The following is a 12,228-nucleotide window of genomic DNA, read 5'->3' as shown; positions in this document are numbered from 1 at the left end:
CGTATCGCAAGACGTAGTTTTCTACAAGGCACATGAGCAGACCTCTGTTTCAAAAAAAAATGTAGAGAAAAAGTCAGAGACAAAAGAAGCACGAGCTAACCTAGGACGACGTCATTGAAAGGCGCGTTGCATTCCAGTATGCCTCCAGGGTGCGGTCTTCGTTTGAGTCGCCCGCGCCGTGTGTTTGTGTTGTTTGTCTTTTTCTCATCAGGAACAGAAGAACCGGCGGCGGTACCCAACTGCGCCTTGCGTTTGTTCGATCTCACTGTCATTCACAAAAAAATTGCCCGCAGCTTCCCTCGGGGGAACACTGAGGAGGATGCGGACCATATAATTGGTTAACGGGGTGTTAAAGTGCGACTTACTTGGGTCGATGGCTAAATTGGTTAACGTGGTTGTGAAATGGGGTGTTAAATTGCGACTTACTTGGGTCGATGGCTAAATTGGTTAACGTGGTTGTAGGAGGGGGTGTTAAATGAGTGAACACGTACACACGTATGCGAAAGGGCGGCGCTGGTCGAAGGGACGTCGATCATTGTGTTTGTGGATTCGTTGGAATTCATTTCACCGCGACCTTGGACGTCGACGCGCCGTACAAACCAACCGACGAGCGGCAACTGAGCGAGCGAGCGCCGACCTTGAGTATATATACAGCACGACGGCGCATGCACTGTCAGCTGTTGAATGTTCTCGAAGCGCGACGCCACATGCGCGTCCACTGGAGAATCAGGAGAATTGTAGATGTCGAACGCGGTGTGTAGAGGAGGAAGGGTGCACAGATGGTGGAGGAGTGAAGCGCGCGCGGTGTGTAGAGGAGGAAGGGATGCACAGATGGTGGAAGAGTGGGCGACGGCGCGACGGCGCATGCGCGCGCGTCAGCTGTCGAATGTTCGAGAAGCGGTGCGGATGGCGCGGACGGCGCGGACGGCGCACTACAAGGCGCGAGTATAAGATGCTCCGCATCTAAAAAATGCGCCTCGAGCATTCGGCGGCAGCCATTCAGACCACACGTGTCCGAGTTACACGCAGAGCACTCCCCCCTCCCCCCCCCCCCCCCCCAAGTACATTTTAGTGCAGCGTTCGTATTGACAAGTACTCGCCCGGCACCAACTCAAAGGCGGCCCTGCTTAATTGGGGAGTCTCCGTGGCCGTCTTTGTCGCCGTTCAGTTTGCGAGTGCGTCCATTTCTTTTTTTTTTTTGCCGCTATGTTGTGCTACTTGCTGTGCACATGGTATTCTGTGGCACAACTCCACCATGGTGCAAGTCATAAAAATAAATAAATAAATAAATAATAATAATAATAGTAGTAATATTAATAATACCTTTTATTTCTTCAAATAAAACAGTACATGCGACTAGGCCTGCCAAAGCCAATTGGTGGCTTGTGTGGCAGAGCCTGACAGACAGCAAAACAAACCGGACGCGTTACAAGATTGGCCTAAGAGGGATGATAGGACAAAAACAACGTGCATATGAGATTATAAACAACAGGGCATATAAGCAATAGTTACAAGCATTATACAATAGTTACAGCAATTGAAAGTAAAAATACATAAACAAATAAATAAATACGTTCCAGAACTGCGCCAACTGTTAATCCTATTAAATTTTCGGCACAGTTTAGGTATTGAAGGCTTGAAAGAAGCGAACTTCCGTTGAGAGATCCCTTTCTTAAGGTATTACCGCTTCTTCTTTATTTTAGAAATAATGGAGTTCACTAGTACTGAATATATCTTTAACGCACCATCACACTTTAATACTCCTTCATTACACTTGTCGGAGTTCACAATACTGCTCTTCCACTGTGTAAGTAAAAAAAAACGCTGTACATGGGTGAAAAAGATGCAGCAGGCTCTAGTTGGACTGTAGGACAAGATTACGTTGCAGTACGGCCCATGCATTTCACATTTACTATCAAGAAATATTTTAATGAAACTGCTTTGTCTAAGAAAATTTGTTAGAGGACATACATTGCATAATAACTAGTTCAATCACTAGTGCAACGATCGCTTACTCTATATACAATCAAACAGCCACTTGACTATTTTGTTAGCCAGCGGTTAATTAATTGATTATGCATTCGATGTGTCGTTCATACGATTATAGTTAAAAAATTGCTACCATTGTACAGGTCCTTGGCATATTGAAGATTGATTGATTGATTGATTTGTGGGGTTTAACGTCCCAAAACCACCATATGATTATGAGAGACGCCGTAGTGATGGGCTCCGGAAATTTCGACCACCTGGGGTTCTTTAACGTGCACCCAAATCTGAGTACACGGGCCTACACCATCTCCGCCTCCATCGGAAATGCAGCCGCCACAGCCGGGATTCGATCCCGTGGCCTGCGAGTCAGCAGTCGAGTACCTTAGCCACTAGACCACCGTGGCGGGGCGGCATATTGAAGATGCTTTAAACAACTTTTCGTGAGGGGATGTTCGACTTAATGCTGGGTATAAATCTGACATTACTTAACATTTAGTCCGTGACGGCAGTGTAGTGGTTACAGTTCTTGGCTACTTACCCGAAGGTTGCAGGTTCGATCCCCGTCGGAGCGGTCGCATTCCGCAGGCGGCGAAATGCTAACAGCCCGTGTAATGTGCGATGTCAGTGCACCTCAAAGAACACCACGTGGCCTAACTTTCCGGAGCCCTGTGCTGTGGGGTAGCTCATGATCGTATGGTAGTTTTTGCGACACAAAGAGTAGATACTATTTTCGTGATAATTTATTTGACATTTTGGTTTCTAGAATAAGCTACGTCCGCTTGAGTAATGAAGCAACATCTGTGCCATCTGTGGCAGACAATTGTTGCGAATTTGGTAAAAGCACGAGCAACAGCCGAGGTATTACCTAAACGAAACTTATCGGGCCAATAAATAAGTGTTAGTATGGAGGGCCATAAAAGCAACACTGACTTGATAATTTAGTCAGTGGAGCAAATGTAGCTGAAATAAACCGTGGTGCAATGACCTCTCCGTGTTTTTCGTTCTTTTAGTCTTTTTTTGTGGTCATCTTGGTTTTTTTCTCCCCTCTTATTCATCGTATACCTGATAGGAAAGTAGAATAGCGAATCACAACTACGCCCGTCAAACATCCACGCCCCTGTAAAGCCATTTTTTGTGTGTTCAGCCTTAAATCCGCGATACTTCTAGCCACCTTTCACCGCGCCAACGTATTAAATCGCGGAGGATCCTTCGAACCTCATAACGCGGCTGCCGACCCTTTGAAGATGGTTCACTACTGAGGTGGTCGGAGCGCGTGTTTTCTCGAAACAGTCAAGTGTCGATCCAGCACGTTCACCTCTCAAGACCATCAAGTTTCATAGGTGTGCGCAGGGTTTTCCTTTTTTTTTTGGGGGGGGGGGGAGGGAGTGGGGCGAAGGTTCGTTTCAATGCTTTCCCCTCCATGACAAGTCATTGTATGGGGCTGACTTGCACCCAATCTCGCCCTCCCGTGCGCATGCCAATGGGGAACTCTTTTGCTTTCCAAGCATATGGCTACAAAACACATCGAGTAGATAGCATAATGAAGTTACTGGTGTGTGGGAGTGGGCTTGATGGCTTGCGTCAGTGAGTGAAAACGTCGCAATATTGCAAATGGCGATAGAAGGAAAGACAACATCAAGCTGTAGCGTTTCGGCAGCAAACTCTGGATCAAAAATCATATTGCATTTAATATCGCCGGCGAGGCACACACGGAACCCTCTAGAAGTCGAGTGCGTCCCTTATCCACCGGATATTGCACACCGTGGCGTGCCCGCCGCTTCTCATTGGTCGCTCCGGCTCCTGCTCGGTGCCCAGACACGAAACGCGAAGGCGGCAGTTCTCGTCTTCCTGACAGGACAGCCCCGCTTCAATAACAATAGATCCTTACCCCAACGCCTTAGAAATTCGCGGTGATGGCACCGATTGCACGCTGCTCTAGAAAGAGATTTCGAAAGTGAATGAAATGAAAGTGCGATTTTTGGCGTGAGTGTCGGAAGGAGTTTTCAATTTTCTGTATGTGTATGATAACCAGTCTAAGAGGACTGGTATGCTACCCTAAGGACCGTGCTGCCGAGGCAGAGGGATCTTCCGAGTTATGACTTAAACTTCTTGATTTCATTGCATTACTCTCCTCTGCGCTCTCTCAGCTTGCACTCACGTTTTACCTTCCACATTTGCCTAAGACGCGGGAGTCCAAATGAAGTGCTTGAATTGTCAGCAGACTCGTAGTCGTGAATTGAAGCAGATGGAGCTTTTGAAGGGCGTCATTATGACAGACATCGCATTTGAGAGGTGTATAAGATTAGTCCTCCGTCACCTGAGCGCTCATTTTTCATGCTGCGCGAATTAAACAGAGAAAGCTCGGTGGGGCCGTATGAAAGCTTAACCGCAGGCTTTGGTGAATTCTAAAGAAAAATTAACGAAACTTCCCCACGTGGTCAACAATGCTTACTTATTGTACAATGTAAGTTTAAACGTCGGCCTATCTGATAACCTTGGGCTGCTATAGAATAGGATACGCAAAGGTAACTTTCGTTGCGTATACATGTAATTTTCCTCACTTATCATGCGTACCAAAGAGGACAGCGTATGATATAGGCGCAGAGGCGACGAGTGCTAATGCAAAGCTTTGCGTATGCTATGCTAAAGCTCTTTATTGAAGGGTTCGTGAAAAGGTTGCCCCTAAAACGACATAGCGAAACCACAGGCAGTCACACTCACTAACCGAGGAACATTTTAGGTAATGTCAGCCTAACAAGAGTAGATCTGCAAGGGCGTTTATCGTGGCAACGAGCCCATGCTCGAAAAGTGTCCATGGAGGTCTACTGTTCTGAGGCTGACGCCACCTAGTTGGTACGTGTCGCTGGCGGTGGTTTCTCATTTTCGTTTTAGGAGCGATGTTTCACGACCGCTTTATTTAATGCCAATGCAATAATAGTATGCGGTGAGACTAGAACGGTTACTGCCGTACTCTTTATGAGCTTATCTGCCGACATGGGTGTATCCAGGAATGGTATGACATGTCCAAACTACGAAACTTTAGTTCGGCGATGTGATTTTATTCTTGGCTCCTTGCTGAGATTGCCTGCTCACTTATGGGTTCTTACCCGTTTTCTCTGCCCAGCGTCAAGTCACGGAGGCGGTGGCCGCTCGCCGCGCATCACAGAGCAGCCGGTGGACGTGGTGGTCCGCAAGCACGAGCCGGTGACGCTGAGGTGCGGCGCCGACGGCGACCCTCCTCCGCGAATCGCGTGGTACCACGACGGGAGACCCGTGCGCAACTCAGCCACGCGCATGGTCTTGCCCGAGGGTCAGCTCTTCTTCCTGCAAGTGCAGCACAGCCGCCGGGAACAGGACACAGGATTGTACTGGTGCACGGCCACCAACGCAGTGGGAACAGTCCGCTCCCGAAACGCTAGCGTCGAGCTCGCTGGTGAGTCAAACATCTTTTTTTTATTAGTACTTGCACGTAGTGGAAGGGTTAGCGGTTTATTCTTGCGTGTTTAGCATTCCGTAAGAAAGCTAGCACCACCGTCTGCGCTTCTGTACATATTTGCCTATATCACGATATGCCATCGATAATGACTGTAAACCCAAACTTTTATGTTTCTATACGCACGAGTTCCCTGTTAGCAGCCCTCATGAATGTCTTTTCTTGCCATGGTGGTGAATAGATGCTCATTATGCTGCTCGAATAGTTGCTCCAGTTGTTACTTCAGCACTTGCCGTATATATTCTATTCGTTCGTCTATATATGCGTAGCGCGCGGCTTACTACCGACGAATACCAAAATATGTGTTGGGTTAGGTTCTACAGATATGAATGAGCGACATTCGAATGGAACCAACAGGATTTAACTGCATTTGTGCACGCCCCCTAGGAAAGAGATTATGCACTCCCAGTTTTGTACTACTTAACCATACACTTAACGTTGCTTAACGTGCGAGTTATCTCTATCATTCAAGAAGACATTGCACATTATCCTTTGGTACCTAATTGGTCCGTTGTAAGCAAATAATTCTTAGCTTTATTGGCAAGCGAGCATACAGTGATGTGATTTACAGAGTGATGTGCTTGCTCTAAGCAGGGGCTCCAAGTTACATTGCGCCTTTACGGGCGTTGATTACCTAACACTAGGACGAAAAAATTATTCTTGTTGCAAGTTTTCTTGAAGGCGCAGTTCCTACGGGCCATGATTACGTATTTTGTCCAGGGAGAGCCACTGTGTGTGACGTTAGTACTTGATTTATGCAGAGTCTAGCGAACGTGCGCACAGGTGGGGTCATGGGCAACGAAAGAGAAAACCCACTCCAGGTCTTCAACCAGAGTTTTTAACGATGTTGACAGTGCAGATAGACCGACACATAACCCGTGTAACTGCCGACAAAGCACAGCATCTCTGAAAGAGCTTGCAATCAACCACGCAAGCTCATGTAACAAACATTTATGCATTCACTCTCCCATACACAATCTAAGCTGGAGTGCGCGTAGGTCAGCGTTTTACGGCTTTGGGCGACGCGTCGCGACCTCACGACGAGACAGCGCGCATAATCGGCGTTAAAAGTCATGGTTGCTTTTTCGTGTGAACGGGCTTCCCTCCTTGGTCAGAGCCGGTAGCGGTAATAAAAGAAGACAGAGCCGACGGCTGGCGCTGGTGCCATTATTGGGCACCGATAAGCGGGCGGGCGTAAAAGCGGCTTTGAACTCGGACGCCCTTTTCGTGTCGTACGCGCTCGTTGCGATCGCTTTTTACGACGCCGCCGGTGACGACCTGCCTGACCGGCTGTGTCCTCCCGCATGCCGCCTTTGCAGCCGCTCATCGCTGCACACCCACTCCTCGAGAAAGACAGACCACTGCCCTAATCTCGTTCGACATCCCGGCCGCGACGAGAGCTGGCTCGGCGCATATACGGACATGAATCCGCGAACGTACGTGTATTGAAGAACTCGTTGTGCAAAAAAATAAGATTGATTCGCGCCGCGTGAACGTAACGATTGCCGCCGCCAGGCGCCTCGCGTATCTTTTATGCCGCCGACATCGCCAGCCATCGGCCCCGAAAAGTCGTCGCGTGGGACGAAGAGTGGTCGCGAAAAATAGCCAGCTCGACAGGTTCAGGTTAGTGTCGCAAGAAAAAATCGCGGTTGTCCGTGCTTGCTCTCCTTCCCCGTTGTCGACGGAAACGAGAAAGTAAGACGAACGACTGTCAAACAGTGCAGTGAATGGTCTTGAGTAAAGGTTACGTGGAATATGAAAGCGAGGCGAAACTCGGAATCGAGGTTAGAGAGCGTATACCTCGCGCGATATCGGTTACGCTCCCTGAGCACTTTAGTGCAGGCAAAGCTATCAAAAGTGGAATGCGCCATTCTCTCATTTGAATATCCGGGCGGTGACTCGAAGCGTGCGGTGTAGGATGAAGAGGCAATAAAAATTGTCGTAATCTGGAAGAGTTCTTCTCCGCATCAACAAAAACGCTTGCTAAATCCAAGCTGGGGTATCTGCTCGGGACACGTCACACACCCGAGGAAGTTATGCGAATATGTAGTAGTTAATCACATACTGAGAGGTCGCCGTGATTCGCCGCAATGGAACTTGTAACAGTTCGATGCATGTTACTACGAGCCGTTTCAAAACGTTACCCTGTAGCCTCTTATCTCTAAAGTTGCAGATAAGAGCCGACGGCAACTTTTTGATACAGTTGGCATAATTGAGGCCATCGATATCAACTTGTTTTTGGCTCTTTATGCTGAGTTACTTCAATCCAATCCAAGAAGAAATGGTCCAGATGGTGACCCAGCGTGGTGTTCATGGTATATCTTGCGCAGTATCCGCGCGTTGCAAAGAAGAAATGGTTAATATTCCGATTGATTTGATTGATTCGTGGGGTTTAACGTCCCAAAACCACCATATGATTATGAGAGACGCCGTAGTGGAGGGCTCCGGAAATTTCGACCACCTGGGGTTCTTTAACGTGCGCCCAAATCTGAGCGCACGGGCCTACAACATTTCCGCCTCCATCCGAAATGCAGCCGCCGCAGCCGGGATTTCCACCCGCGACCTGCGGGTCAAATGGTTAATATTCCGTAACTGAGGTTTTACAGTAGAAATGGTGCTGTAGAACAGATGGGAAGTCATATTATAGACACAGTAAATGTCCACAAGGTTATGTATACATTAAGCCGATCGAAAATGAGCACACTCCAGCCATGTTCACGCCATCAAAGCTGTCAAACAGCATAGCTGAGTCGCCTTTCATTTGGCCCTTAAAATATCTTCTTTCGTGTGGCCCATTTACTTCTAAGTAATTTCTGTGTTGATTCTTTAGCTAAGACAGGCGTTTATTTCTGGTCGATGGGTCTGGTCAGCGGGGGAGGTCAAAGGCTTCTCTCTTTCTGCTGAGGCTGTTCCGGTCACAACCAGCCTGCCTTCCGCCATTTCGGCGGAAACAGCTCCCTTTTTAATGCACTGTTTGAATAGTGCACATTTCATAAGCATCTTGGTTATCATTTTGTTTTAATTAGTTCTTCATTTATTCCACCCTCTGATCATGTTGCGTGCGCGAGAATCACTACTACTGTGCTAACGCTTCGACAACAACGACAATGACGGCAATACAGGGCTAAGAGACTAAGATAGCTAAAAGAGCTTCGCTGCAGTATGCTCTATGCTCTCAAAGTAGTGTGTTAGGTACTGCTGCCCCTCTGATAACGTGGACTACTACTACTACTACTACTACAACAACTACTACTACTACTACTACCACCACTACTACTACTACTACTACTACTACTACTACTACTACTACTAACTACTACTACTACTACTACTACTACCACCGCCCCACCGCCACCAACAAGACCACCAATATCGCTACTACTACTACTACTACTACTACTACTACTACTACTACTACTACTACTACTACTAGTACGACTACTACTATACCACAACTAAAGCTAAAAATAATTACTGCAAACCGCATGATCGACGCCCGTGCGCTGAGCCGACGTCTATTGCGCAGCGAGCGGCAGCCATCGCGGGCGAGCCAGGCTGCTTAATTTATGCGGTGACCGAGCTCATAGTATTGCCGCAGAGCATTTCGCGTAGCTTTGTTTTCGTTTTGTTGCTTCTTTTTCTCTGCTTTCTTTGCCACCGCGGCTCCGCTTGAAATATGAGGCCAATCAGTGAGCAGCAGCGAAGAATATTAGCGTGTGCCGCCATCTGCGTACCCGCGGAACGGTGCAAGCACCGACGAGCGAATGGAAACGGGGCCCGCATCTCGCGGGCTCACGTATATCTGCCGAAGTTTAGCTTCGCGCGTCACATACGTTACGATAGCACAGCCCCCCATTCGCGCGTATCTTTCTCTGTTGAAGTCTGTCTCGTTTGTTTTCGCTCCTACCTCTCGGTTTATTTCGCATGGACAAGTTATACGTGGGGCGATTATACCGGTGACACAAACACCGCTATCGCGTCTTATCAGCCGGCTTTGAGTAGAGACCGGGCACTATAATTACTTGACAAGTATCGCAATCGTGTCTGCCGCCCGGTAATGCTCAGATGCCTACGGGTTGGCGCAGTCTACTACACCTGCTCACAGTTGGCTCTAGGGATTACCAACTAAGGATCATAGAACGTGCGTTAAGTGTCCACCTGGCTGCATGCGCACGATGTTAAGTCTTACGAGATGCTGCAGTTGGGCTTCGGAAGTGTAGGTATATGCTTTCCAACACGCCAAAGTATGTTGTTCTTCCTTGCTGATGGGCACCTGCTTCGGTAGAGAAATATATACAAAGCAAGAAAAAAAGAAAGGTGTTTGTGTCAAATGCTCGAGCCCCCACTTTTCTCTGTGTGCGCGTACGGTGCACCAACGTGAAATGAAAAGGCTATTATCTGGCACCGGTAGTTTTATTAGGAATGAAGAAGAACATCGTCAACCAAACAAGCACGAGAGCATCGTACAGTGTTTCATTTAAGACTGTACATATCCATGTCGCTGGCTCATAGTTTGCAGATGATGGTAGAACTCAGTACAGGGTTCTCATCGAGATATTCATCGAGAATACGTAGAAGTGGACAACCAGCTTTAACATAAACAAACCTACAATCAATGCTTGCAGCGCTTCCATTACAAAGGAGCACATGGCGTTTACTTGATGCTCCATCACCGCCAATACAATTTTCTAAGCAGATCTTTCGAATAAAACAACAACATTGGTTTAGCCAGCAATGTAACTTGATATTAACAATATTGAGCTGGATATCGTACTCAGCAATGCAAAAGCCAGGCAGAGCTCCTATATTCCGTCACATATTTCGCGAGCACGAGACATTTCGCGAAGCTCGGCTGATTTGCACGGAATGCTGAGAGGCGAAAGGCGGTATCAGGACGGGGCCATTCCTAAAATGCAGTGGGCATGAGGAAAGAGAAAGTAGGGAGAGGACATTGGCCTTCTTTAATTAAATGGAAGGAATGTCGAAAGAGAAAACAATGATGCGAGGAGCTGCTAAGCTCAAGAATTATGCCGGGTGGATGGGCAACGGTAGTAACTCGCTGATGAGAGAGGAAGAGAGAGACAGCGGACGAGAGCACGGATTAGGCGTCCCAGGTGGAGTGAAATATCTAGCTCATTTTAAGGAAATGATGGTGGCTCTTGCAAAGGAACCGAGGTTCAAGCTTTCAACGGTGCTCTGAATCGCGTTCCTACGGCCCCGAGAGGGTCATGGCGACCGCCTCAGATTTACGGCATTAGAGAAACGTTTGGATGAGTGAGAGAAAACTAGAGAAAGAAAAGTGTAAAAGGAAATCTCGCTCGATGCGCAGCACTTAAGTGCTTGAGAAAATGGAAGGGACAGCTTTCTACGTATCCCTTTGTTCTTGTCTTCCTCTTCTGTTTCTGTGCCCCCGCACTTACGCGCTTCTACCGTTCTCCTAACGGAGTGGGACCCTAAAGCGATATTAATAGGCTTACGCGTCGAGACAAGCGAGCCAAGGGTGAACAGCTTCGCCAGATTCTCGAAGAAAAATGTCCGGATTCCGCGAGCTTCACGGCGAACAAAGCAGTATTTTCACGGGTTTTCTTGGACGGGCCTGTGCTGGTTTTTAGATTACGAGCGCGCGCGTGTACGCTGAGGCGGAGTATGAAAGCGCTCGGTCTGAGAAGGCGAGTACGTCTTCTCTTATCTTCTTCAGATTTACCGCCTGAACGACGACATTTACTTCGCGCACTTGTCATCGCAACGGTGAGGCACTCTGCCCGTGGCCTATTTCGTACTAAGGAAAGCAGCGACGAGCGCTGGTGTCTGTAAGTATATAGGTGGCGCCCTGCTAGTGAGTCTTGAATAGATTTTGGAGTGGCCTCGTATTTGCTGAGCCGTTTTCGGTATAGATAGCTTGCACGTGACGTCATGGTCGAAACTGCATAACAAACTGGTGCGCCAACATGACCGACTTGATGACGTAGCGGAAGTATAAAAACATTACGCTCGACCACCTTCAGTATGATAATAATGTGGCACAAGTAATATTGGCCTCTGTTCGTCAATAACGAAATAACTTCCAAGCGATGTAACGATAACATCACGTGATGTCAGAAACATTTCGTGTGCTATGCGGGACACCAACATGGCGCTTTCGATGACGTTCGCGTAAGCCATCTATTTTTCATACACGGCGTCAACGCAGTATAGAAATCCGTGAAGGTTTGAGCCACAGAAGACTCACAATCAAATTATTATACTGCGAAAATACGCAGCCAGTCGTGATACCTCTAGGAGAAATGAACTTTCTCCGTGACCTTCACAAACACCCTGGCGTTCATTGTTTTGAGAGGCGTAGAAAAAAAATACAACCTCTCGTTGCAGGTCAGAAATCACACTCACATTCATTCACTGGAGTTGAAGAAGATGTTCTTAAGGTCAATAGCTTTCGTGGGGTTCACCTTCAAGAGATGTGTGGGCAGGCGATATAGTTTATCGTAGCATCCACCACCTATAAAATCAATGTATAAGGCAGACTTTGCGCCCCCACCTCACCTTCCTGTAAAATGAATAGAGGCGGCACCCCATCGCTCCCCCACGCCATGCGCAGGCTTATGCTTATGGAAAGCTATAGCTGATGCTGTAAAAATATAGGAATGTTAGCGTGCAATTCGAGCCGACATGGTTGCGAGTAGGTAGGAATACCGAAAAGAATATCATACTACGATTGACTTGAACACTCCGTTGTTCGTTTTTTCGTT

At 47.7% G+C, this 12,228-nt stretch overlaps 1 protein-coding gene and 1 long non-coding RNA gene across 5 annotated transcripts in view; one reads left to right on the top strand and one right to left on the bottom strand.

Annotated features, from left to right (window-relative positions):
• The window catches only part of LOC142814619 (uncharacterized), a 71,056-nt gene extending 65,825 nt beyond the window's left edge, over positions 1-5,231 (bottom strand). Inside the window, exon 1 of the long non-coding RNA XR_012894988.1 lies at positions 5,097-5,231. This is a non-coding gene — a long non-coding RNA (uncharacterized LOC142814619). The remainder of the gene's footprint in view (positions 1-5,096) is intronic.
• Positions 1-12,228, top strand: part of LOC119172369 (protein sax-3-like) — a 169,184-nt gene that overhangs the window by 106,349 nt on the left and 50,607 nt on the right. For all 4 annotated transcript variants that reach the window (XR_012894987.1, XR_012894986.1, XM_075893669.1 and 1 more), the window contains exon 2: positions 5,114-5,422. Coding sequence is in view for 2 of the 4 variants with exons in the window: in XM_075893669.1 (XP_075749784.1) it covers positions 5,114-5,422 (309 nt within the window). In the remaining 2 variants the exon portion in view is untranslated. The remainder of the gene's footprint in view (positions 1-5,113; positions 5,423-12,228) is intronic.

This window comes from Rhipicephalus microplus, chromosome 4 (genome assembly GCF_043290135.1).
Source record: "Rhipicephalus microplus isolate Deutch F79 chromosome 4, USDA_Rmic, whole genome shotgun sequence".
NCBI classification, from domain to species: Eukaryota; Metazoa; Arthropoda; class Arachnida; order Ixodida; family Ixodidae; genus Rhipicephalus; species Rhipicephalus microplus.
Note: the sequence above shows the minus strand (reverse complement) of the source record. Positions and strands in the feature narration are given on the sequence as shown.